Genomic DNA, 23205 nt, shown 5'->3' with positions numbered 1-23205 from the left:
ACAGCTAAAGGGTTATGATGACTGTGAATAAATCACATGATGAATATCAGCAGCTCAACCCGTCTTAAGTGTTTTGACTGTTTATTTTGTAGACGTGTACTTTCAGAAGGCAGCATCTTCACAGAAAACAAGGTAAAAACCTGTACAAATCCCTCATATACAGAAACCAAGTAACTCCCTTTTCGTTATTACATGCTTAACATCTCATAATGAGGTGAAAATAATTAAGACAGCATTCAAAATGTTAGTAAACACATACAATGAGCAGTAACTGACACCATTTAATTAAAACAGCATTAAAATACCTGCCCCAAAGTGTCAGGAGGCCACTAAGAGATGCACTACGTTTGCTCTATTCTTCTATACGTCTCCCATGTGACACATTCAAATCAAATTAAGCTGTACATCCGTCGTCATTAAGTGGAAATAAACAAAATAATTAAAAGACAGAATATTTTCTACCTCGGTAGTTGTAAACAACATCAGTTAATTAAACATGTCAGTGAGGAAATAAAAAAAAAAAGTGCAAATATCTTTGCAGCATCTTGAATCCATTTTGTCCCTTTTCATTTTTGTTCAGTGAAAACCTCAGTGCCCTTCATTTGACCGTGTGCAGTACGCTGGAACGACATTACCACTTCAGTAAGCTCCGATAATAAGAGCAATATTTCTTTTGAAAGGAAAAAGAGAGTGCTGGTTTGTGGAGATGTCCTAGCTCATTCACTGATAAAATTAATGACCTTTTCGCACGTGGCTTCAATGTCAGTGTCCAAATTTGACACATTATATAAAAGACAGAACACTTTCAAAGCTGCCTACAGCACATACGACCCCGCAAAACCAAAATGCAGTAACCACATATTTGCTCAAAAGTCAGTCAAAGTGATTCACCTAAATAAGACACTAGCTAAATGTTGATTGAAAATGCTATAATGTAGTCCTGCAAAGAGGAAACTAACCTAGCTTAGCACAGTAGCAGTAAATGCAGTCTCTGAAACCTCTGGTGTGGCTTCATTTGCTTCAGTTTCCTTTAAAATACACATTTAAATGCAACTTTGATTTATTAAACTAGCTAATTGCTAGAATTAAGAATGCATTTTGTTTGTAGATGTTTTTTGTCCATAAATATGGGCAATAAGGGAATGTTTTCTTCAGTTTTATGTAGGAGCTCAGACTAAAAACTAGCACAAAAAGGCATAAAATAACGTAGTTTTTTTCCTGTAGTTATTGACAGAAACGGGACTTTTGGGTGTATTCCTTTACCATAAGTATCCCTAAGAAACATGTAATTTTGGGAAGGAAAAACAATGCAAACAATTCACAAACAGCATTCAAAACCCAAACTGTGACGAATGCTAGTTAGGCTAATTGGCGAGATAGACACTGGCTGTGTCCGAAATCGCATACTAACGTACTACTCATACTAAATGTGACGTCAAAATAAGTATGTAGTGCGTTCACATTGGATAGTATGAATAGATTGAGTGCGCGAGAAATACCCGGATGTATACTATATCCGGAAAAATTTTAAGTATGCGCGGTGACCACACTAGTCATACTCAACCGCCCCATAATGCTTTGCGAGCTATCCACCGAAATGCAAGCCTCCGCGGGATATGTGGCCGGACCGCGGCGATTTTTATTTTATTTTATGTGGTTAAGTAGTCATCCTAATCACTCCACAGATTTGAGAAATAGGCGTTTTCTGACCAACGTTTTAAATTTGTCAGACGCCTCACAACGTGCTACTGAATGCTAGCAGCTAGTTGCAGCAGCTCGCTTTGCATACAGAACAAGTCGCAGCTACCTCGAGTAGCCTGCAGCTACAACTCAAACGATTCGCATAATCTGGCTAATAACTGCGTGAGGAGTGCCGGCTTGAAATTGCCACATTAATTATGCGACTGTTTGTTAGCATAAAATCGACCTGAAGCCGGCATTGAGCCGAGATATTTGATAGCCGTACTTCCGGTTTTTGTCGTCGGAGGTTTGAAATGCATTATGGGAAACGGAGTAGTATACTACAGTGTGAACGGTCGGCATTCTAATCATACTTTGTAAACAAGCTAAATGGGAAAAGCAAGAATGATTTTGTTGGTAGATGTGTCCAGAAATCAAGTACACGAAGGCAAAGTGTTCTTAGCACTAGCTGGTGAATAGCCACAGCTGAAGCTAATTTAGCTTTTCCTGTTTAATGGAACTAAAAATTCCCTTTTATTATTCCTTCACTTTTGAGACTAAGTTTGTTCCACCACCTGGAACAGACTATATGTCAAATCATAATGGAGAAAAAACTAGCCCTGCAGATAACAAACTAGCCTAGCTTAGCATAGTAGCTGTAAATGGAGTCTTTGAAGCTTTTAGTCGAATTAATTTGATTTAATTTGGTTGAGGTACATTTAAATTACATATTAAAATAAATTTTGATATATAATACAAGCTAATAGATTAACTGAATAGGAGAGCAGAAAAGGAATTGAGAATGTTTTTGTTTGTAAATGTGCGTACAATATTACAATTTGTTCTTAGGCTTTATGTAAAGGTTGTAATGATTAATAATCAGCATAAAACAGCCTAAACTAAACTTAACTTATTACTGCACTTTGCATAAGCTGTTCAAGTACAACAAACCTTCCTTTAAACATCACTTGACAATGTTTGAATCTTGATTTTTTTGAGGAATATGAGTAAAACGCTCTGTAACACATAATGCATTACCACACAGTCACCTGGCTCCTCAGAGCAGAAAAAGTTCATCCATATTGATGGCTAACTGGCTGCAGGGCTCGTCCTTCATCGTGCAGCCATCATCTTCAAGCCACAAGAGAATAAAGGATATGAAGAGTGGGCAAATTAAACTGGAGTGGAGGAGCGGCCTTGGCTGAAAACGTTACAGAAGCTAATGCATTCGTACAGCACCTAATGGCTCCGTTTTTTTCTGCCTGTTGTGCGTCTTCTACCTTTGCTATAAAGATCCACAACACATACATATATTTACATAATCAAGACACATACAAATGCTGTTACCTAGGCAGTCAAGTGGACGGTAAAATAACAATAAAATCCTGTACATAGCGGACTATTCAAGCGGAAATTTTCATTTTTCTTGGTGTACCCTGTGTCCAGTCTACAGCGATGGATGCGTTTACTGGCACCATGTCTAGTCATCAAAGACGTTTCAGAAAGAGACAATAAATTATTCATACACTACAAAAGCCCAAGCAGGTAATTGGGCTCGTGAGCGTACAGTGCAATCTACCATTCTGGTGCAAATTTAAATGCAAAACAAGAGGACAAATTGGTCCAAGGTCAGCCGGTTCACTAGAGGCATTTATCGTCCCTGCTGGGTGCCCGTCTGGAAAAAAAAAAAAAAGGAGCGCAAAAGCAGTCGGCTTTCACTGGAGTGGAAATATGGTGCTTTAAAGAGAGGGTGGAGAAAAATCAAGAATCTCTTGCCCTTGAACTGACGTGTCTCTTCCTCCCTTTGTGCCTCCCCTCGGTCCTCCTCCTCACCAGTCGCAGCAGCAGAGGATGGAGCATGACGACCCTTCAGGCCCGCGGAACTTTCCAGAGCAGGGTGTGTCCATGCACTCTGCGATGAAAGCGTGGAGGTCTGTGATGCGAACCTGCTCCTGTGTTTGGGCCTTCAGGAAGACAACAAAAAGCGGTATATTTTATTTAAAAAATACCTGAAAGGGTCATTTATTGTACGTGGGTCCTTCTAGAATTGGAGGACATTTTACATCCCACCCATCAATTTCAAATAATCCATGTACATAATACTAAAACATGCAGGTGTTGTGTACATTTACGCTTCCTGAGACCAAATCTAAAATAAACTGGGAGAAAAGAATGTTTGAAAATATTTCTAAAATACTAAATAAGTTGGGAGTTGCCCTTAAAATGTCATTTTTCTTGTTTCTGTCATTTTGCATTTTTGTCATTCTGTGTCTTGTTTTTGTCATTTTGCGCCTTGTTTTCATCGTTTTGTGTTTTGTTTTTGCCAGTTTGTCTTGTTTCTGTCATTCTGCGTCTTGTTTTTGTTGCTTTCTGATTCCCTTCTGTCATTTTGTATCTAGTTTTTGTCATTTTGCATCTTGTTTTTGCCATTTTGCGCCTTGTTTTCGTCATTTTGTGTCTTGTTTTTGCCAGTTTGTCTTGTTTCTGTCATTCTGCGTCTTGTTTTTGTTGCTTTCTGATTCCCTTCTGTCGTTTTGTATCTAGTTTTTGTCATTTGGTCTCGTTTCTGTCATTTTGTGTCTTGTTTTTTGTAGTTTTCTGTTTTGTTATTGTCATTTTGTGTCTTGTTTCTGTCATTTTACTTCTTGGTTTTGTCATTTTGGGCCTTCTTTTTGCCATTTTGTCTTGTTTCTGTCATTTTTTCTTGTTTCTGTCATTCTGCGTCCTGTTTTTGTTGTTTTCTGTTTCATTTCTGTCGTTTTGTATCTAGTTTTTGTCAATTTGTGTCCTGTTTTTGTAGTTTTCTGTCTTGTTTTTGTCATTTTATGTCTTATTTCTGTTGTTTTATGTCTTCTTGTTGTCATCTACATCATCAAACAGTTTTTCAAAAGAATAGGCAGAGCAAAGCCATGTCCTCTCTACTATCTTTCATATTTTCAGGCTTGATTGAATGTCTCATTCTACTTCATGCAACCCTGTTATGCGTACTAGCAGGAAAAGACAATTTTTTTATAATTTAAAAAAAAAAACCCTGACGTTTTCAGGGGAAGGTGGGACTTTTTAACTGGCAAGTCTCTCCCTTTTAACATCTCCGGTCCAACTTATTAACATTTACTGAACGCCTACTTTGTGAAATTGGCACCGAACTAAACAACATTAAGCTGTCAAAGCGGCTTCATTCGGTTAAAACAGACGGACAAAAAGTCAAACTTTGCAAACAGCAGCTTATGTATCACAGCCTACATAGCATGCCATCGAAAAACAGCAGGCTAACTTGTCTGCATTGTATTCCTGAGCAGTTCTGATGCTGCAATCACTGGTTGACATCATAAGAATATGGGCAGACGCACACTGACTGCTGCATTCCTTTCATGGTAAAATATGTCTTTGGTATGCTGGAAATACTAGCTTTTTATCTTGATTTTTAACTCATTAAGACTAGCAGGTACAGTGCACTGTGTGGATCTGTTAATCTAGGATAACATGCAGATTATTCCCCCATGATTAATCGATCGGTTAAGGCGTAGCTACATTTTCAGTCCAACATTTTCTTTGAGTCGAATCATCACCTTTTCTTTTAGCCTTACTTATTCCAGCAGTAACCGAGGCTGATGAAGAGACATCAAAATATTCCAGTCTTCTCCCAAGTGGCCCCCCTTGGATCCACAATCACTCAAGTGGACAGAAACGCATAATAAAAAGAAACCGAAGCAGTGAGCGTACCATAATGGTGTCGTAGGCTCCGGTGATGAGCGCGATGAAGAGGGACAGCACCATGTAGATAAAGAGGGAGATGAAGGAGTAAAGGTAAATCTGACTGAAGACCCACACCAGCTTGCCGCTTTGCTCCATCTCAGTGAACGTTAGGAACATGTCGTCTCCGTTGATGAGAGAAAACAGGCACTCGGACACCATGGACAAGGAGCGAAACTGTAGACGAGAGGTCAGCGTCAGCACGGTCATTTATAGCAGGGGTGTCAAACTCGTTCAGATCAGGGGCCGCGTTCAGTCCCATCTGAACTCAAGTGGGCCGGAGCAGTAAAATCACACCGCAATAACCGAGAAATCTCTCCAAAATGACAAAAAAATGAGAGTAACGACATGAAACAAAACAAAAAAGAGACAAAAAAGTTACATAGCGACAAAAAATGGACAAATAACACAAGCAAGACAAAAAACCCCACAAATTGACATAAATGATTTACGAATTACACGAAACACAAAATTACAAAAATTAAACAAACAACACAGACAAAAAGGAAACACACAAGGACAAAAACGAGAAACAAAGCGACTAAAAAATGAGACAAAAATCAGTCAAAAAAAGACCAAAAACAAGACAAAATATTACAAAAATGAGACACAAATTGATAAAAGAATAATCTAGTATTTTACTTTATGATCAAAACAGTTTGTCATGGTCTACAAATTATTTTAAATTTATAGTTTTACAAAGTTACAATCTGCAGTTAATGTCTTCTCTGTAATTTTTACACTTTGAGGGCTGGATTGGACCCTCTGGCGGTCCGGTTTTAATCCCACGGGCCGCATGTTTGACATCCCTGATTTATTGAAAGAACTGTTTAAACAAGTGTTGTAACGATGTGCCTTTTAAAAGTTTTCCATATGTGAAGCTTTACCAGTTGTTATGTATAATACTCCAAGTAAAACGCATGACAAAGCTGTCATGATTCATTATTAATATCTGTCAATTATCCTCTCATTAATTATGCAGAGCTGCAACAGTGATCTGCTAGCTGGAGGGCATTTCATGATAATTAGGCTGTTCTGACATGCACTTGTGGTTTGAATGACTCGTGCCTGCTGTGTGAGAACAATACCTTAGCGTGATAGGGCCCCAGCACGATCCATCCACAGAAGCAATACCCCAAATAAATGGCAGCGGCGCAGAGGCAGAAACGGATAACGTTCGGAAAGGCCGCTCTCAGGGTCACAATTAAGATCTGAGAGATGAAGAGGAAGGCATCATTTATTACCCTTCCAAAAAAAGAGCATGGCATGCAAACTAAAGCAGTAAAATACAGACATACAGACACAAAAGGGATGAAATATAAAGATTGATTTTACTTGTACACTGCAAAAACTCTAAATCTTACCAAGTCTGTTTGTCTAATTTTTAGTCTAAATGTCTCATCCCACTTGATTTAAGATAAATTCACCTAACAACTGACATTTCAGCAAGATGGAGGGACTTGTTTGAAGACAATGCATCTTAAATATCTTGTTAAGTCAAATAATCTTGAAATGATCTTTTAACCTCGTGGGGGTCAAAATGAACTCGTTTTACAGTCTGAAAATGTGGAAATAAAAATATTTTCGCAGTGAAAATTTCCACATTCTAAAAATTTTTTGGAAAATTTTTGAACATTTTTTGATGGAAAAAAGAAATGTTACAAAAAAAATTGAGGTTACAAATGATACAATGTTTTTGCAGATTTACTGATAAAAATGTAATTATTTTAGATATTTTTGGGACTTTTTGGAAGATTTTATTTGTTTTTTGAAAATATTTACAATTTTTATTTGTTTTTAATTTTTATTTCTTCCAAATTTGAGGATGTTTTTCTTAAAAATAAAACTTTCAAAAAAACTTTTACGGAATTTTCTTCCTGAAGATTTTGCAAATTTTTGGGATTTTTTTTTTTTTTTTTCAGACATGGAAACACTATTTTTTGGTGCGGTAAACGAGGACAACAGGAGGGTTAAGATGCCTAAGCTTGACAATCCTGTTAAAATAGAGCTTAAAATACGTTTTCCCAGCTAATTTTAAGATCTCAATATTCTAAATATCACATCTTATTTCTAGACATCTTACCAAGCCATGTTTCACTTGTTTTATTGGCAGATTTTTTCACTTATTTCAAGATAAAAGTTCCTTGAAATCCGTTTTTTTCTGATTGTTCTGAGAGGGGCATTTTTTCCAGTGTGTTTGTGTGTGTTTGTAGGACTTACATTATATTTCTGGAAGAAGCTGAGGTAACGGATGACTCCCACCCACACCAGCAGAGTGGAGGTTCCCAGCAGGATCCCACACACGTCGTATGAAGACAAAGTCTGCACGAAGAGGGAGACATGAATGACCAGAAACACATCCCCAGCTGTAACGTGTGATAATACGAGAACGTGTCACTTCACCTTGGACTCGATCCCGATTTTGATGAAGCTGCCGATGATGGTGAACAAGTCGCTGATGATGAGCAGGATGTACCAGCCGTTGATGAACTCCATTCTGTCTCCCCAGCTCACACTGCGGCCAAGTTTGTGTTTGAAAAACTGCACGTACTCCTGAGTAAGGAGATGATAAACAAGCTGTTAATAAGAGCAAAAAGTGTAAAATACAGCCAGTCTGGTCCTTTCAAGGTGACTTTCTGGTGCTGTAAACTGGAAGATTTGGGGATTTTACATGTCTATGATGCTCGTCTTTGTTGCATCTATGATTGTTTTCATGTTAAAATCATAAACGGAATCATCATTAGATAATAATGTTTTGCCTTTGGCTCTCTACAGCTGTGCACAACAGACTAGAACCATCTGGGTCAATCTATAATTGAGGGACTTTTGAAGTCCATAGGATACATCTTGCATACATTTTATTAAAAGTAAATAAAACTAATACTTCCTATGTTCATTATGATCATTTCTTTACAAATTCCAGAATTACTTAATATGGAAACAATCACTTATTAATAAAAAATGACTGCATATAGGGTTAAACCATGTAGGCTCACCTAACAACCCACAGGAGCCAAAAAACATCCCAGTACCAGAAAACACAGGACACACCCAGAGGTTCTGCTCACAGTTCTTCTTTCTGCTACTAATATTAACACAGTATTAGAAATGTGGTTTAAATGTTGTGGCTGTTTGGTGTAAATTGTGCCCAGTCTACTCGCATTTAGAAAAGGTACACTGCAAAAACTCAAAATCTTACCAAGTCTGTTTGTCTTATTTTTAGTCCAAATGTCTCAGCCCACTTGATTTAGGATAAATTCACTTCACAAGTAACATTTCAGCAACTTGGAGGGACTTGTTTTAAGACAATGCATCTTAAATATCTTGTTAGGTCAAACAATCTTGAAATTATCTTGTTTTAACCCTCGTGTCGTCCGGCAGGTCAAATTGACCCATTTTAAAGTTTAAAAATGTGGAAAAAATACATATATTTTCAAAAAATTTTGGGAGATTTTTTTTAAATTTTTTGTTAAAAAAAGAAATGTAAAAAAAATGTTTCTTTAAGAACATTCAGGGGAAAAATCAATTTTTCCCCTGAATGATCTTAAAGAAAACATTTGAACATTTACTAATATATATGAAATCACTTCGATATTTTTAGGATTTTTTTCGGAAGATTTCTACTCATTTTTTTGAAAATATTTACAATTTTTAGATCTTTTTTATTTTTAAAAAATAAAACTTTCAAGGGAAACTTTTAAGGATTTTTTTCTTGTTTTTTTTTTTTTTGCAGAATTTTTGGATTTTTTTTTTTTCAGAAAAGGAAACAATATTTTCTGGTGCCTGTAAATGAGGACACCAGGAGAGTTAAGACACCTAAGTTTGACAATCCTGCTAAAATAGAGCTTAAAATAAGTTTCCCCAGCTAATTTTAAGATCTCAGTCTTCTAAACATCACATCTTATTTCAAGAAATTTCACCAAGCCATTTTTCACTTGTTCTATTGGCAGATTTTTTCACTTATTTCAAAGTAAAAGTTCTTTGAAATAAGTTTTTTTATTATTGTTTTGGGAGGGGCATTTTTTCCAGTGGAGTGCTACATGTGGATATTTTACTGACGTGCTGCAGGAGGATTCCTCTGAGGATGGAGCGCCCACACAGCAGCAGCGACAGCAGACACACCATCGCCACCAGCACATCAAAGAACTCCCGGGCGTAGCTCTCCGCTGACAGAGACAGAGACAAATTACAGGGATCAAAGGCTATTAGGAAAATCAAGTGACAGACGAATTAACATCCCCGCTCACCGATCACTCACCACGTCCCGACACGTTGGGGTCTTTGCACTCTTTAATGGAGGCCTCGTTCAGCAGACTGATCTTGACTTTGCCGCTGTGCACCCGGTTATCCATGACGATCTGATAGCACAGGCAAGAAGCACGCAGACACACAACCTCTGAGCATGAAAATGTTTACACAGCCCCATCAGTTTAGCTCAACTCTTATCTCTAAGCCACAGCTGCGATTACGTGCATCCAAACGCTGCACTGTGATGCAGGATTTTAAAAAGCAACAGGAGAGCTGGCTCACGGTGATAGCAAAGGTGTAGCAGTCGGGGATTTCATTGTTGATGATGGTCTGAATGTTGATGGCCTTCAGCTGGAAGTCAATTGTTACATTGATGAGCCTGGAGAGAAAATATACGACAGAGAGATACGCTGAGAATAAAACTGTAAAGAGGAAACTGCAGCGGTCCCTCGTCTATCGCAGGGGGTCTGGAACGTTTTTAGCAAGTTTTTATCGTAGACGAAAATCCGCAAAGTAGCGACCATATTTATTTTACTATTTATGTGTATTTTAAGGCTTTATAAACCCTCCCCACACACCGCAGAGCAACAGCATGCGCACCGATCAGATGTATATGTGAAATGGACAAAGGAGACAGAGGAGACTGATGCTACGGTCGCTGAGCCAATCAGAGGCCAGCACTGGACAAGACGCATTTTATTTTGATTAAATATTCTTTTGATATGATTTAATTATTGTTGTCTCCATATATATATTGTATTATTTTCATTTTTTAAGGCTGGAAAATGCTTATTTTACTGCAAAAACAATGAAAATAACGTAGCGATCGCAGAGCTGGTTGCTATGACGGAACTGTTCTGCTGCAATGCACCATGGGAGTTGAGGGTGCTGGGGGTTTAAATGTCATTATTGTGGTTTATATCAGTGTTACAGTGTTATTAGTGTGTTTTTGTTGTGTTTTAGTCAGCCTAGTTAGTTCGGTTAAGTGGTATGTTGTCAAGACCGTGAGTGTGTTCAGGTGCAATATGTCAGTTTACTTTCAGTTCATTTTCTGTTAATCTTTCTTGCTATTAGTCTTATACAGTTTACATCTTGTACTTGTTTTATCTTATTTTCTTATTTTTTCTAGACACTTTACAGGCTCAAGACACTTCACACAAACACTTTCAGAAACTTGCATTTTGCACTTTGCATTCTTTGTTATTTCTATTTTACTACTAACCTCTGTGTAATTGTGTATATTCCACTAACCTTTGCTTACTGTATTGTACTCTGGCAAAAGAATTTCCTCCTGGGTGAATAAAGCAGATCTCATCTTTTCTTATCTTAGTGTGTTTGATGATTTCCTGTTACATTTTCTGCAGTGCTGCCCTCTGTGTGTGTCAAAATAAAAGCATCAGTCAGCAGCAGAGTGCATTTAAGACACATATCCTTTCTACAGGGTCATTTGTCAGCGCAGCTCGCCACTATAAGATATATAAGAATACCTGTATACCACAAAATCCTGCAATATAGCAAAACATCCGCGATGCAGTGAGACCGCAAAAAGTGAGCTGTGATTCGACGAGGGACCACTGCAGTTTATTTAATGTTAAACAGACAAATATAGGAGTATCTCACTTGTAGAACTCAAGAGTGAAATTCTTGTAGTCACTGTTTCCTGGAGCAGAACTGTATGTCAAAGGATTTAGTCCAATGCAAGCTGGAAAAAGAAAACCAGAAAATAGCATTAGAGGAACTAAAAAGTTTCACATGGGGAAGTAATATTTCAAATGATGCCGTTTTTCCACATCACATGAATCCCAAACCGCATCTCCACACTTCCTCAAAGCATGTGAAATGCAGATGAACCCACATGGAGCTGAACATCCATTTTTATTGCCCTTACTTCATTTATCACGCATTAGAGCCATCTGAGCCAAGGCAGCAGGTGTCTGCAAATAACCTCTTTCCCAGTTTATGGAAAAAAAATAAGCCTTCATGTTGTGTTTTTGATGACTCAACTTAGTTATTTTAAGCCTTTGAAAGTAGGACACAGTTGCAGGGCAGCTCCTGACATATGTGGAGCAGCGACACAATGACTCAATGACAGTCATCTCCTCACGGGTCAAGAGAACACTGGCCGGGGAGGAAAGACTGGTTTAACTGGTTTAAATGGGAAGAAAAAGGGGCTAATTTAACGAAGCAAGAGTTGGAAGGTCGAGTTTGTGATTTTTGATGTTTAGTGAGTTTGTGTCGTCACCACACTGCAAAAACTCAAAATCTTACCAAGTCTGTTTGTCTAATTTTTAGTCCAAATGTCTCATCCCACTTGATTTGAGATAAATTCACTTAACAAGTGACATTTCAGCAAGATGGAGGGACTTGTTTTAAGACAATGCATCTTAAATATCTTGTTAAGTCAAACAATCTTGAAATTATCTTGTTTTGAGTTGAATTTTCCAAGAAAACTCAAAATAAGTTTAACCCTCGTGTCGTCCTGTGGGTCAAATTGACCAGTTCTAAAGTTTGAAAATGTGGGAAAAAAACAGTGAAACTTCAGATGTCCAGATTTTCTACATTTCTGGGAAATTTTTGAAGATTTTTTTGGTGGAAAAAAAAGAAATGTTAAATTTTTTCTTGAAGAACATTCACAAAAAAATCAACAAAAATCCAGTGAAATGTTTATGTGAATGTTCTTAAAGAAAAACTAGAAGTTTTACTGATATATAACTCATCACTTTAGATATTTTTATTATTTTTTTGGAAGATTTTTACTAATTTTTTGAAAATATTTTACATGGAAATATGTACATGAAAGCGAAAATCTATTTTTGAGTGAGAATCTGCATCTTTTCAAAAACTTTTTTAGCATTTTTTGGTAAAACTAGAGCTTAAAATAAGTTTTCCCAGCTAATTTTAAGATCTCAATATTCTAAATATATCTTATTTCAAGAAATCTAGTTATTAAAAGTTATTTTTCACTTTTTCTATTGGCAGATTTTTTTCATTTATTTCAAGATAAAATTCTTTGAAATAATATTTCTTTTCTTTTTTTGAGAGGGGCATTTTTTCCAGTGCAAGCGCCACATTTACTGTCCCTTTCACTCCTTTATCTTTCACTTTCCCCCTGTGCTGTTCATGCACAGGAAAAATGCTGCATCGCTTCAAACAGTCACCAGCGAGCAGACCATGATGAGATGTTCACTGAATTTAAATAAAAACTGCACTGAATTCAAATCTAAAAGACAGAAATATCGTCCTACTGGTGAGAACGTGAGGGTCGATGTCGAAGGTGTCGTTGACGGGGTCGATGGTTCCCTTCCTGTAGAACCTCTGGCACAGGGAGAGCGCACTTCCATTGTAGCCGGTGCCCAACACATATGCATACCGACCCAGCGAGATCTGAGGCAGAGCCAAGTACTGAGGAGACAGAAGTGGGATTTAAAATACATAAAATATGTTAGAAGGTACATACAAAGTTCATTCATTGAGGAGAACTTCAAATTCCAAACACTAAAGGTCACATCTGAATGCTAATTAAATTCTTTGAAGGATCAGCTTACCCAAAATGACAAAAGAATAAAAACCCAAGCCCTTCTCTCCCTCTGCCACAGTGGCTTCCAGCCCTGCAGGTGGCTTCTGAGATGCTTCTGTGACCTCCTCAACACAAAAGTTCTTTTGTGCTGCAAGACAACGGTGTCTTTTCCCAGAACTGTACTGGAAAAATCTAAACCCACCTTTTTTTTGTTTATCTGACTGCTGCTTTGGTTTACGGCCAAGCACCTGCAAAGATACTCCCCTCTACCTCAGCTGCACTTTGTGTTTAGTGTTTGTTAAGACGCTAAAATGTTGAGGAGCACTGTAAACAATATTACAGCTAGAGATCAGCATGCTGGTATCGCTCACATGCATCCAGTGAGGGAAGATGGACAGAGTTCGATGGAAGCAGATGATTCGCTACCTCTGAAGGGAACAAGATATTTCATGATTTTGACCACTTACAAAGAAACGATCACTCTATAATAGGGAAGTCTGATATTGGCTTTTTTGCCAATAACCGATATTGGCCAACTCTCAATTGAAGATACCGATATAGCCGATACATGTGGGCTGTTTGACTAATTTTAGGTAACATCACATATCTCCTGAATTAACACATCATGCCTGATTTTATTGTGATGCTCCATTGGATGCATTCTCATATGCAACAAAGCTTTCCAAATGTAAACACTGTCTGTGCAAAACAAGAAAACTACTTCAACTTAAGTTATGGAAAAAATACCAAATTTATACCATTTTTTTATTTTTAACTGTCTCCAACAGCACTTCACACTCTCCTCCCTCTATGAGTCTGGTAAATGTCAGCGAAATCCAGGCATTATTTTGTCGGTTTTCATGATATGCAAAAAAAAAAGATCACGATATTGACCGATATCACATTTTAATGACAATATCAGGCCGATAATATCGTCCCTACTCTATAATTTTAATAGCAGGTTTATCTGAACTCTAAGAAACAGAATATCAACTTAAAAAAATCCATAAAACCACATTATCTAAGGTTGACTAACAAAATAAGTACTTTATCCTCCAGCAAAACACGATTTATTACTTGGTGGCCAAAATCATGAAACTGTAACTACAGCCTCGCAGAGCTGCTAGCATGATAATAGTCATGTTCTCCTACGAGTCTGTGATTAAAGCTGAAGTGCAGTAGTTTTACTGTTACGTTCATCTCTTGCTGAATGAGCTCACATAATTCTGATTAAACCTAGCAGTGCTGTTTAAATCTCAAAACTGGCAACAGTACCCTGCTGGAACACTTCTAGCAATGCTTTTTACATCAACCTGCAATGAGTGATTTGCCAGGAACGACGAAGAGGGGGGGATAGAAACAGCAGCCTTTGGTGGAAAAACATGAGCAGCGTCCAACTAAAAGTTTCCAATGCTCCAGATTAAAGGAAAGTCAGCCTTCAGAGGGAGATAAACAGCCTAAAATAGGAGGTTATCAACAGTGAGGCATATGTCAACAGTGTTCATTACTCTCACTGCCAGAAAGGTGAGAACTAGTTTTGGTTTTATTGTAATAAGTACAGTAAAAACCATCTTTGCATCAATCAACACGATATATGCACTTTAATAGGGAGTATTTCAGTAAAGAAATCGATTTAATCAAAGCTGTTCTGAGGAGCAGGAGGCATTATTTCTGGAAAAAACATTTCTTAAACCCTCCAAATGGCTGGATAACCCTTTGTGTGTCCTTGTGGCTAACATAAGGTCACCTGGTCCACGGCGAAGTGGATGTGGCTGTACATCTCCATCTGTGTGTGGACGGCCTGCGGAGCGTTGTCCCGATAACCCTTCAGGAAGAGGTGTTTGAACGCCGCCGTGTTCTCCTCTTTGAATGTCACCACCATCTGGTTGCTGAGTCCAAACAACACCAGCTGGGAGTCAAGGACAAAACAAACCAGCTTCAGCATCCAGGCAGAGCAGCAGTTACAGTAGAGCTCACCAACGTGGTTTTACCATCATCTTATAATCATAGCAGAGAGCTGGACCCACCTGCGCGGTCACGATGATGATCTTTAAAAGCTGCAGCGCCAGTTTGAAAGGTTTGCGTCCCTTTGCGTGGTATTTGTCACACGGGCTCATAAAGAAGTACTTGAGTTTCCTCCTCAGGGCTTCTTCCTCCTCTTCCTCCTGCTGCCGGTGGAACTCGGAGCCCACCAGACCAGGACGGGAGCTCCCATCTCCAAGAAGATCCCGGGACCCGTAGCTGGTTCCAGAGGAGAGAAGCCTGTCCTTTTCTGCAAAACACACACAAAAAAAGTGATTTTAAGAGATCCGCACAGCGACCTCACAGCTAGAAGATCCATGGTTTGCGTCTCGGCCTGAGCCAGGGATCTTTCTGTGTGGAATCTGCTTGTTCTCCCTGTGCAGTGTGGGTTTTCAACGGGTTCTCCAGCTTCCTCCCACAGTCTAAAAACATGCAGAGGTTGATACATAATTCTGAATTGTCTAACCCTAACCCTAAAATGTTGAAGAAACACTCAAGAAACAGATCAAATGGTTAAAATCAAAGCAGAAGAGGAAGAAAGATCCTTAATTTTTCTTTGTGGTGTGGGTCACGCTGCAAAAGGAGGTGCAGATGTCCAATTTCAACTCAAACCAAGTAAATACCTGCTGTCTAGACCAGATTTAACGTCATAAAGTGATAGAGTTGAGCTCTGATTCACCATCACAGTCGTCTAATAAATCCTCCTTTTGTTGCATTTCAGGTGGATCAGGTCCGTAACCATGCCAACCGCAGGCTAAAGTCTGGCCAGCTCAGCATACACTTAAACCTGTTAGACGTACTGAAATAGCTAGAGTTACATCCTGTAATTTTTCTGGCAAATGTCTTTGCAGAAACGCTTCTTTACAGCTGTTGCTCCTGGACAGACGTGGGTTGATTGCGTAACCTTGCTCGAAGAAGAGACAAAAAGAAATTGCATTGAAAATATCATCAACAAGCTACTTTTGATGACTTCATAAACCAAATTAATGAATAACATGCCATCTTCAAGTGCATTTTGAATATTTTTACAGTAACAATTCCTCTGAAATCATAATAGCTATACAAGATAGACCAATTTTAAGATGTCAAGAACACTAGAGGAAGAAGACAGAACAATACAGTACACTGAAAATGTCACCAACGAGATACTGGATGGCAACATAAGTGACGTGGAGCAGTTAGAAGACGAGGATATAGCAGATTCTAGGCATATTATGGGTTTTGTACATCTGTCCAATGTGAGAGCCTACTGGGAGATGCAGACTAATTTTATTTATTATTATATTATTTTTTTTGTTATGAATTCTGTCAGCTCACTCAATGCTAATTAGTAGACTGGAGCAAGTGCAGTTTTGCTTTAGATTGCTGTGAGCAAAAAGCTGCCAAAACGCCAATACGCCAATGTATTCAATACAAAAATACACACCATAAACAAAATGATATGGCAATTTTTTTTCTTTTGGATTTCGTTAAAAGGGGTCATAAACATCTCAGTTCCCAAAAGATGTCATTTTTAGTTTATTTTTTGATGGGTCAGGCTTTAAAGGGTGGATTTATAACACCCATGTAGCAGAGAAAGGATCGCCGCTGTGAATAAAGAGCCAGAGGACAGGTGAGGAGACGAACCTGTGGCGCTGTCCTGGATGCAGGTGTAGCTGGAAACCGCCATGCTGAAGCTCAGACGGAGGAGCGAGCAGAGACTGGATCCATGTTGTTAAAACGCGTCCAGTCTGGTCAGGATGCTCCGTGTCGCAGTGTTTAGATGACACATAGGTAAACACATCCCTGCTTCCTGGTCGCCGCCACGTGACGTCATCACGTGACCGGCGCCTCGTTTGCGCCGCAGCCGAAAAAACAAAAGCTGTGATTGTTCTTGTTAAGATGGTCATCATGTTTCATATGCGGAAATGTAACGAGTTATCATGCGTTAGACGTGTTTATTAAAGCTTTATTTACAGATGAATAAACAGTAACATCATCAACTACACATTACACACAAATAAGAGCAACATGAGATATTATGAGAACTGTAACTTTCCTTTTTTTTTAAAAAAACGTACTGATTTACTTTCTTGCTAAGATAAGATGCTATTTATATCTGTATATGAGTAAAGATCAGCTAGGTTAGCTTAGCATAAAGACTGGAAATAGAGGGAAACAGTTAGCCTCGCTCTGACTCCAGGATGACACACATTAGTAATAACAATAATTCATATTTTTTATTATACTTAACACCCTTACATAATAATATAGCACTTAATATAATAAATACAATGTGCTATTTCTTATTAATAACATAACATTGGTAATGTCATTGTTGTTAATAAGAATATTAACTATAAGTATATATTAATATATTAGATAATCTTATTTAATAGTTTCCAGCTACACCTACATTTATGCTATTTAATTACATAGTATTGTTAATATACTATTAATATTATTGTTGAAATATAGATATATTAATAATAGCAATATTTTGCAATGCTGTTATATAATACAAATATAAAAATAATATATTAATATGTTATTATAAAATAACAAATGCAGGTGTAGCTGCAATAACACATTATTTAATATATTAAATAATCTATATATATATATATATATATATATATTTTCTGCAACGTAATCATTTCTTCAACTTTGTAAAATTATAAAGTTACAAAGTCTGAAAACCAGTGCTGTAGTGGATGCTGATTATGATGGAAAGTAAACCCCTGAAATCACTTCATTTTTACACTGAGAATGTTGAATGTGACATTGTACAGAGCTATAGAAACGAGTGGAACAGAGGCTAGCCTGGACAAAATATCAAGTCTTTAGCTTCCGGTACATCTGGTTACACCATATGTACTTTTTATACATTGCAGTGTAAGTGTTTTATAATGCAGGAATTAGAAGTGGTACTAGACAGATTCCATTGTGTTTTGCAGCAACCAGGTGAGCTCCTCATCCCTGTTTACAGTCTATGCACTAAGCTAAGCTCTAACTCTACAGACATAATATCAACCTTCTCATCTTTCTGCCTGTTCTGAGTAAAACAAACAAAAATAGGTGCATTCCACAATGACTTTCACTCTAATCTGCACATCTACACTAATTTTCTTGCCAAATGTGGCGGTAGTCAAATCCTGGCAGTGAAATGCTGAAACTATATTTCCCTTTATTTAGTCAGCTTAAAGGGGAACTTCGTTTTTTTTCAACCTGGGGTCTGTTTCATATGTCATTTCATACATGTGAGTGATGGAGAAATGAATTTTCAACATAGCTCCAGTATTTAGCCAGGCAGGCAGCTTAGCAGCTCAGCTTAGCAGCTCGGCTAGCGAAAAGTATGGGGCAGCTGGCCCCCCCCCCCGCATCAAAGGCCGCCCTAACGTGCTTTTTGTCCCACACTGACCGGCTCAGATAGTCTCAATGAGTGTCCCACAACATACTAGAGATGAGAAGTGAACGAAAACCTCCACATTACCTGGCGATCGCTCTTTGTTGTGGTCTGTATCCAAATCTCAAGACGCAAGAAAGCAAATCTCGTTCCGAAATCGCGCGAGCTCTTTGGAGCGATCGCCAGGTAATGTGGAGGTTTTCATTCACTTCTCATCTCTAGTATGTTGTGGGACACTCATTGAGACTATCTGAGCCGGTCAGTGTGGGGTAAAAAGCACGTTAGGGCGGACTTTGACGCGGGGGGGCCAGTTGCCCCATACTTTTCGCTAGCTGAGCTGCTAGCTGAGCTGCTAAGCTGCCTGCCTGGCTAAATACTGGAGCTATGTCAAAAATTCATTTCTGCATCACTCACATGTATGAAATGACATATGGAAACAGACCCCAGGTTGAAAAAAAACGAAGTTCCCCTTTAACAGTAGTCATATCCTCTCAAATGTGCTCGATGTTCAAGTTTTAAACAGTAGAATGTAAACCACCCTGTGTTTTAGACATCTCAAATTTCCACATTTATAATAAAAGCAAAAGAAACACGAGCAGTGACGACACGACCTCGCTGTCCCAGATTAAGACGCTATTTTACAGAGATGAAAGCTGAGACTGAACTGGAATGAATCAGAAAAAAACGGAAGATAAAATATTTTGTTGTTAAAAAACATTATTTTTTAATGAACATTTTAAAAAGGAAGAATGTGGAACTGTGTTGGCCACCATTTAGCAGGTTTTTGTTCAGTGTACCAGTCTAATTTTGACATATCTGATTCATTATTTAGTCTACAAACAGGCCATAAGGTTATTTGATTGAAGCCATTTTAAAAAAAATATGGTGACTCTCAAGAATCAGAGATGCAGTCATGAAAAAACAACTAAAAGACGGGGTGACAATACGATCCGATGTCTTTATCTTTTATGGATTATCTGTGAAATAAACATGTAACCAAAAAACTACAAATGAAAAGTGATCTGAACAACTTCATGAGGTAAAACCAGTGAGAGATGATCCACAAAACCAGCTAGTTGCGTCTTTTCTGCTCTACATGTGGCTCAGTGCATTGCAGTCATTCATCCATAAAGTCGTCTTTTCTCATCAGTTACCACCAGGACAATACGTCGTCCACACATCAGGAACAAACACCAGCCTGAGCTTTGATGATTGATCCTCATTCCCTATCCATTTACAACACAATTCACCGTGTCCAGTCTTTCCTATCTGCCATCCAAAGCCTTGTCCCTGGCGATAACCGACTCGTTAAACTTGATCATCAGAGTGGTGCCTTTGTGCCAGTGAGCGGTGACCTTAGCGGGGAAGCCGCTGTGAGTCAGGATGGCTTCCACGATGCCGGCGGTGAAGGCAGCACAGTTCAAGCTGCTGTTCTCCTTCGGCACGGAGATGTAGGCGTTGATAAGCGGCTCTTTCTCTATGATGTAATACGTCTTGTCGTCGTCGTTGGCCTGCTCCAGCTTGTCCGCCTCCTTACCGAACAAAGACTTCCACACATTAACCTAAAAGAAAGACAGCTGTGTAGTGGAGCTTCAAAGAGCAAATAAAGAGTTATTCAATCCTGAAACTGTTTTACTCTTGCTGACAGGGATGTCCAATAATATCAGCCCACCGATATCGACATAATAATGTAATATCGGTCAATATCGTTTTTGTTTTTTTTGCCGACCGTGCCTGAATTTCGCCTACATTTACCGTCCGTCTTCAAAGTCATAGACAAGAGGAGAAATAGCATACAGTGTGACAATGCTAAGATGATTATTTTCATTCAGAAAATCAACCTCTCACATAAATGGACAAGAGAAAAAATTAGACCAGTCATAGAGGCGAGTCAGCATCAGTCTTGTACTTTAACCCTCCTGCTGTCTTCATTTATGGGCACCAAAAAAAGTTGCTCACTTGTCTCAAAAAAATCCAAAAACTCTACAAAACATTTCCCATATTCACAAAAATTTGCAAAATCTTCAGGAAGAAAATTTCAAAAACTCCTTAAAAGATTTTTTTAATCCCCAAATTTGGCAAGAAACAAAAAAAATAAAAAAAGTAAATATTTTCAAAAAATGAATAAAAATCTTCCAAAAAAATCCTAAAAATATCTAAAGTGATTACATATATATCAGTAGAATTTCTAGTATTTTTAAGAATATTTAGAAATTATTTTTTGAGTGTTCTTAAAGAAATATTTTTTTGACATTTCTTTTTTCCACCAAAAAATTTTCAAAAATTTCCCAAAAATGTTGAAAATGTAGAAGTTTTCACTGTGAAAATATATTTTTTTTCCACATATTTAAATTTTAAAATGGGTCAATTCTGACCTGCAGGACGACACGAGGGTTAAAGAATTATTAGAATTTTCTTCCTGAAGGTTTTGCAAATTTTCAGAAATTTTGGGATTTTTTTTGCAGAATTTTGGGATTTTTTTCAAACAAGGAAACAATATTTTTGGGTGCCTGTAAATGAAGACAACAGGAGGGTTCATATCAGAATCGGAAATTGAGATTTGGACAACATCGGTATATCGGATATTGGCAGAAAAGCCAACAATACAGTGAACCCTCGCAATAACGCGGTTCACCTTTCACGGCTTCGCTGTTTCACGGATTTTTTTAGTGCAGTTTTTTAATGCTTTTTTTAAACTGTGCATTGTGTTCTGCATCCTGATTGGCTAAGGGACTGACCAACGTGAACAGTCTCCGCGCCTCATCTCCTCTGCCATACAGGCCAGCGCTGCCTGCTGTGGGGCGCTGGATCATTTCTCTCCTTGGTCTCTATGTAGTGAGACACCCTGAAAGACGGAGCCGACGGAGCAGCTTTATTCTTTTCCCCCGTCGTCAACCGGACAGTGGACGTGGTCCCCAGCCGTCTCTGGCCACCGCAGCTGCGTTCCCCAGGAGAAGAGCGCCGGCACGAGCCTTCCCCACCCCCGACTGCTCCAATTGATTCAGCCGGCCCGATCTCTGAGGCAGGAGTACCGCCGCGGCGTCCACCTGGCTGCAGCTGCAGCGCTCCCCCAAGTGGAGTATTGTATAATAACTGTAAAAAATAAAGCTGACTACTTTACGGATTTCACCTATCGCGGGTTCTTTTTGGAACGCAACCCCCGCGATAAACGAGGGTTCACTGTATATCAGACATCCCTACTTGCTGACCTTGATGAAGAGCAGCATGTTCAGCACTTTGGTCTCCCTCTTTCCGTTCTTCTCCCTCAGAACCAGAACATCCAGCATGCTGGCTCCAACGCTCTGGCCCATGTCAGCCAGCCGGGTCTGCAGCTCGGTTACGGAGTACACTCGGCTCTGACAGTACTGGACCATCTCAGAGAACAGCAGGGCGAAGGCGCTCACGCTGACTTCGGTCTTTGGTCGGGTCAGGGGCCGCTCTAAGATGTTGGATTTCCCTCGAGTAAACCTTGTGTCCATTCTCTGTTGGAAAGAGATGAAGTCACAGGTTTATATTGACACAGATATGCAGTCATATCCAGTCATTTTTTATTAATCAATAATTGTTTCCACAATAAATAATTATAGAATTTGGGAACACATGATCTTTTTTTTTTATTTTCAATAAAAATGTATCCAAGATATATCCCATGGACTTCAAAAGTCCCTCAATTATAGATTGCCCCAGCTTCTGAGACAACAACTGGTAATAATGCCAACTTAAACAGTGACAGTTAAGCTGTTTATTACTGTAATACCTTTAGAAATAAACACACCTGCAGCTCATGATCTGCAATTACAGTCAAATACACCCCGAAATACTGAAGGTGGAGCCTTGTTATGGTGACTAAATCACGTGATTACTGTCACTGACAGCTATGAGAAAACATAAGAGCTATAATCTGGGGCTTAGCCAGCTTCCATTTATTATATGAATCATTTAAACCAATGATATTATTTGGCATTAATATAATTTGAAAGAATTTGAGGCTAATTGTTAACGGACAGGCTCGAACTAGCCACTTTACCCTACGTCAAAATCAATGTATTTTTAATTTTAAAGGTAACACCACTCAATACACACAAATTACACATTGTGTGAATGCTTCAGAAATAAAATGCAGCTGCTGAATCCTTGTGTGTTTTTGTGTGTCCAGTTTAAACCCAACAAACAGCTGATCACCTCTCGCTGTTGGCTAACTAGCTACCGATGCTAACCGGTACATCCTGGAAAGGTAACCGCACCGGAGCTATTCAAAGGGGTGTAAACATATACTTTTACCAACACGGAACGAACTGCATATAGTATTGCATTTCCTGCTTTTAATAAGTGAAGTCTTTGAGGGATAAACGCACCTTGCTGGAGCGAAATCAGCTGCTGTTCAGGCTCTGCTTCTTCTTCCTCTGTTGGTGTAATTTACAGCAGACGAAACGCAGCGGAGGTGTTTTGCTGCCTCCTGCAGGTCATTAGGAGAATTACACCAACACAGTTAAATACAGTACAGTGGAGAGACTGAATCAGAGATTTTGTTGATTTTGTTGCACGCTAAGTTTTAATTTGAAAGAATTATGAGTTTCTAATAGCTATGAGGTTCCTCCCT

General features: G+C 38.6%; 2 protein-coding genes across 2 annotated transcripts; both read right to left on the bottom strand.

Annotated features, from left to right (window-relative positions):
* Positions 1-64: 64 nt before the first annotated feature.
* mcoln1b (mucolipin TRP cation channel 1b) lies at positions 65-17034 on the bottom strand. The gene is made up of 13 exons (XM_022216786.2): positions 16847-17034; positions 15226-15470; positions 14946-15107; positions 12927-13083; positions 11302-11383; positions 9964-10060; positions 9692-9791; positions 9493-9599; positions 7837-7986; positions 7654-7755; positions 6522-6644; positions 5404-5610; positions 65-3644 (listed from the first exon to the last, which is right to left on the bottom strand). The coding sequence occupies exons 1-13, from the start codon at positions 16887-16889 to the stop codon at positions 3510-3512; spliced, it is 1710 nt and encodes a 569-aa protein (XP_022072478.2). The 5' UTR covers positions 16890-17034; the 3' UTR covers positions 65-3509.
* Positions 17035-17152: 118 nt separating this feature from the next.
* On the bottom strand, positions 17153-23062 carry LOC110967238 (trafficking protein particle complex subunit 5-like). Its single transcript, XM_022216783.2, has 3 exons — positions 22961-23062; positions 21815-22087; positions 17153-20167 (listed from the first exon to the last, which is right to left on the bottom strand). Exons 2-3 carry the CDS (start codon positions 22082-22084, stop codon positions 19871-19873), a joined length of 567 nt encoding a protein of 188 aa, XP_022072475.2. The 5' UTR covers positions 22085-22087; positions 22961-23062; the 3' UTR covers positions 17153-19870.
* Between the last annotated feature and the right edge of the window lie 143 nt (positions 23063-23205).

The sequence above is a fragment of the Acanthochromis polyacanthus genome, chromosome 21 (assembly GCF_021347895.1).
Source record: "Acanthochromis polyacanthus isolate Apoly-LR-REF ecotype Palm Island chromosome 21, KAUST_Apoly_ChrSc, whole genome shotgun sequence".
Lineage (NCBI taxonomy): Eukaryota > Metazoa > Chordata > Actinopteri > Pomacentridae > Acanthochromis > Acanthochromis polyacanthus.
Note: the sequence above shows the minus strand (reverse complement) of the source record. Positions and strands in the feature narration are given on the sequence as shown.

Bases quoted from the DNA above. Each gene is read 5' to 3' on its own strand.
- LOC110967238 (XM_022216783.2), bottom strand. From the start codon at position 22,084: ATGGACACAAGGTTTACTCGAGGGAAATCCAACATCTTAGAGCGGCCC. The intron at 20,168-21,814 runs GTCAGCAAGTAG...TCTTTCTTTTAG, and splicing joins ACATGCTGCTCTTCATCAAG to GTTAATGTGTGGAAGTCTTT.
- mcoln1b (XM_022216786.2), bottom strand. From the start codon at position 16,889: ATGGCGGTTTCCAGCTACACCTGCATCCAGGACAGCGCCACAG. The intron at 15,108-15,225 runs GTGGGTCCAGCT...CTTGACTCCCAG, and splicing joins TCATCATCGTGACCGCGCAG to CTGGTGTTGTTTGGACTCAG. The intron at 9,792-9,963 runs GTGAGCCAGCTC...CTGTGCTATCAG, and splicing joins GCTACACCTTTGCTATCACC to ATCGTCATGGATAACCGGGT.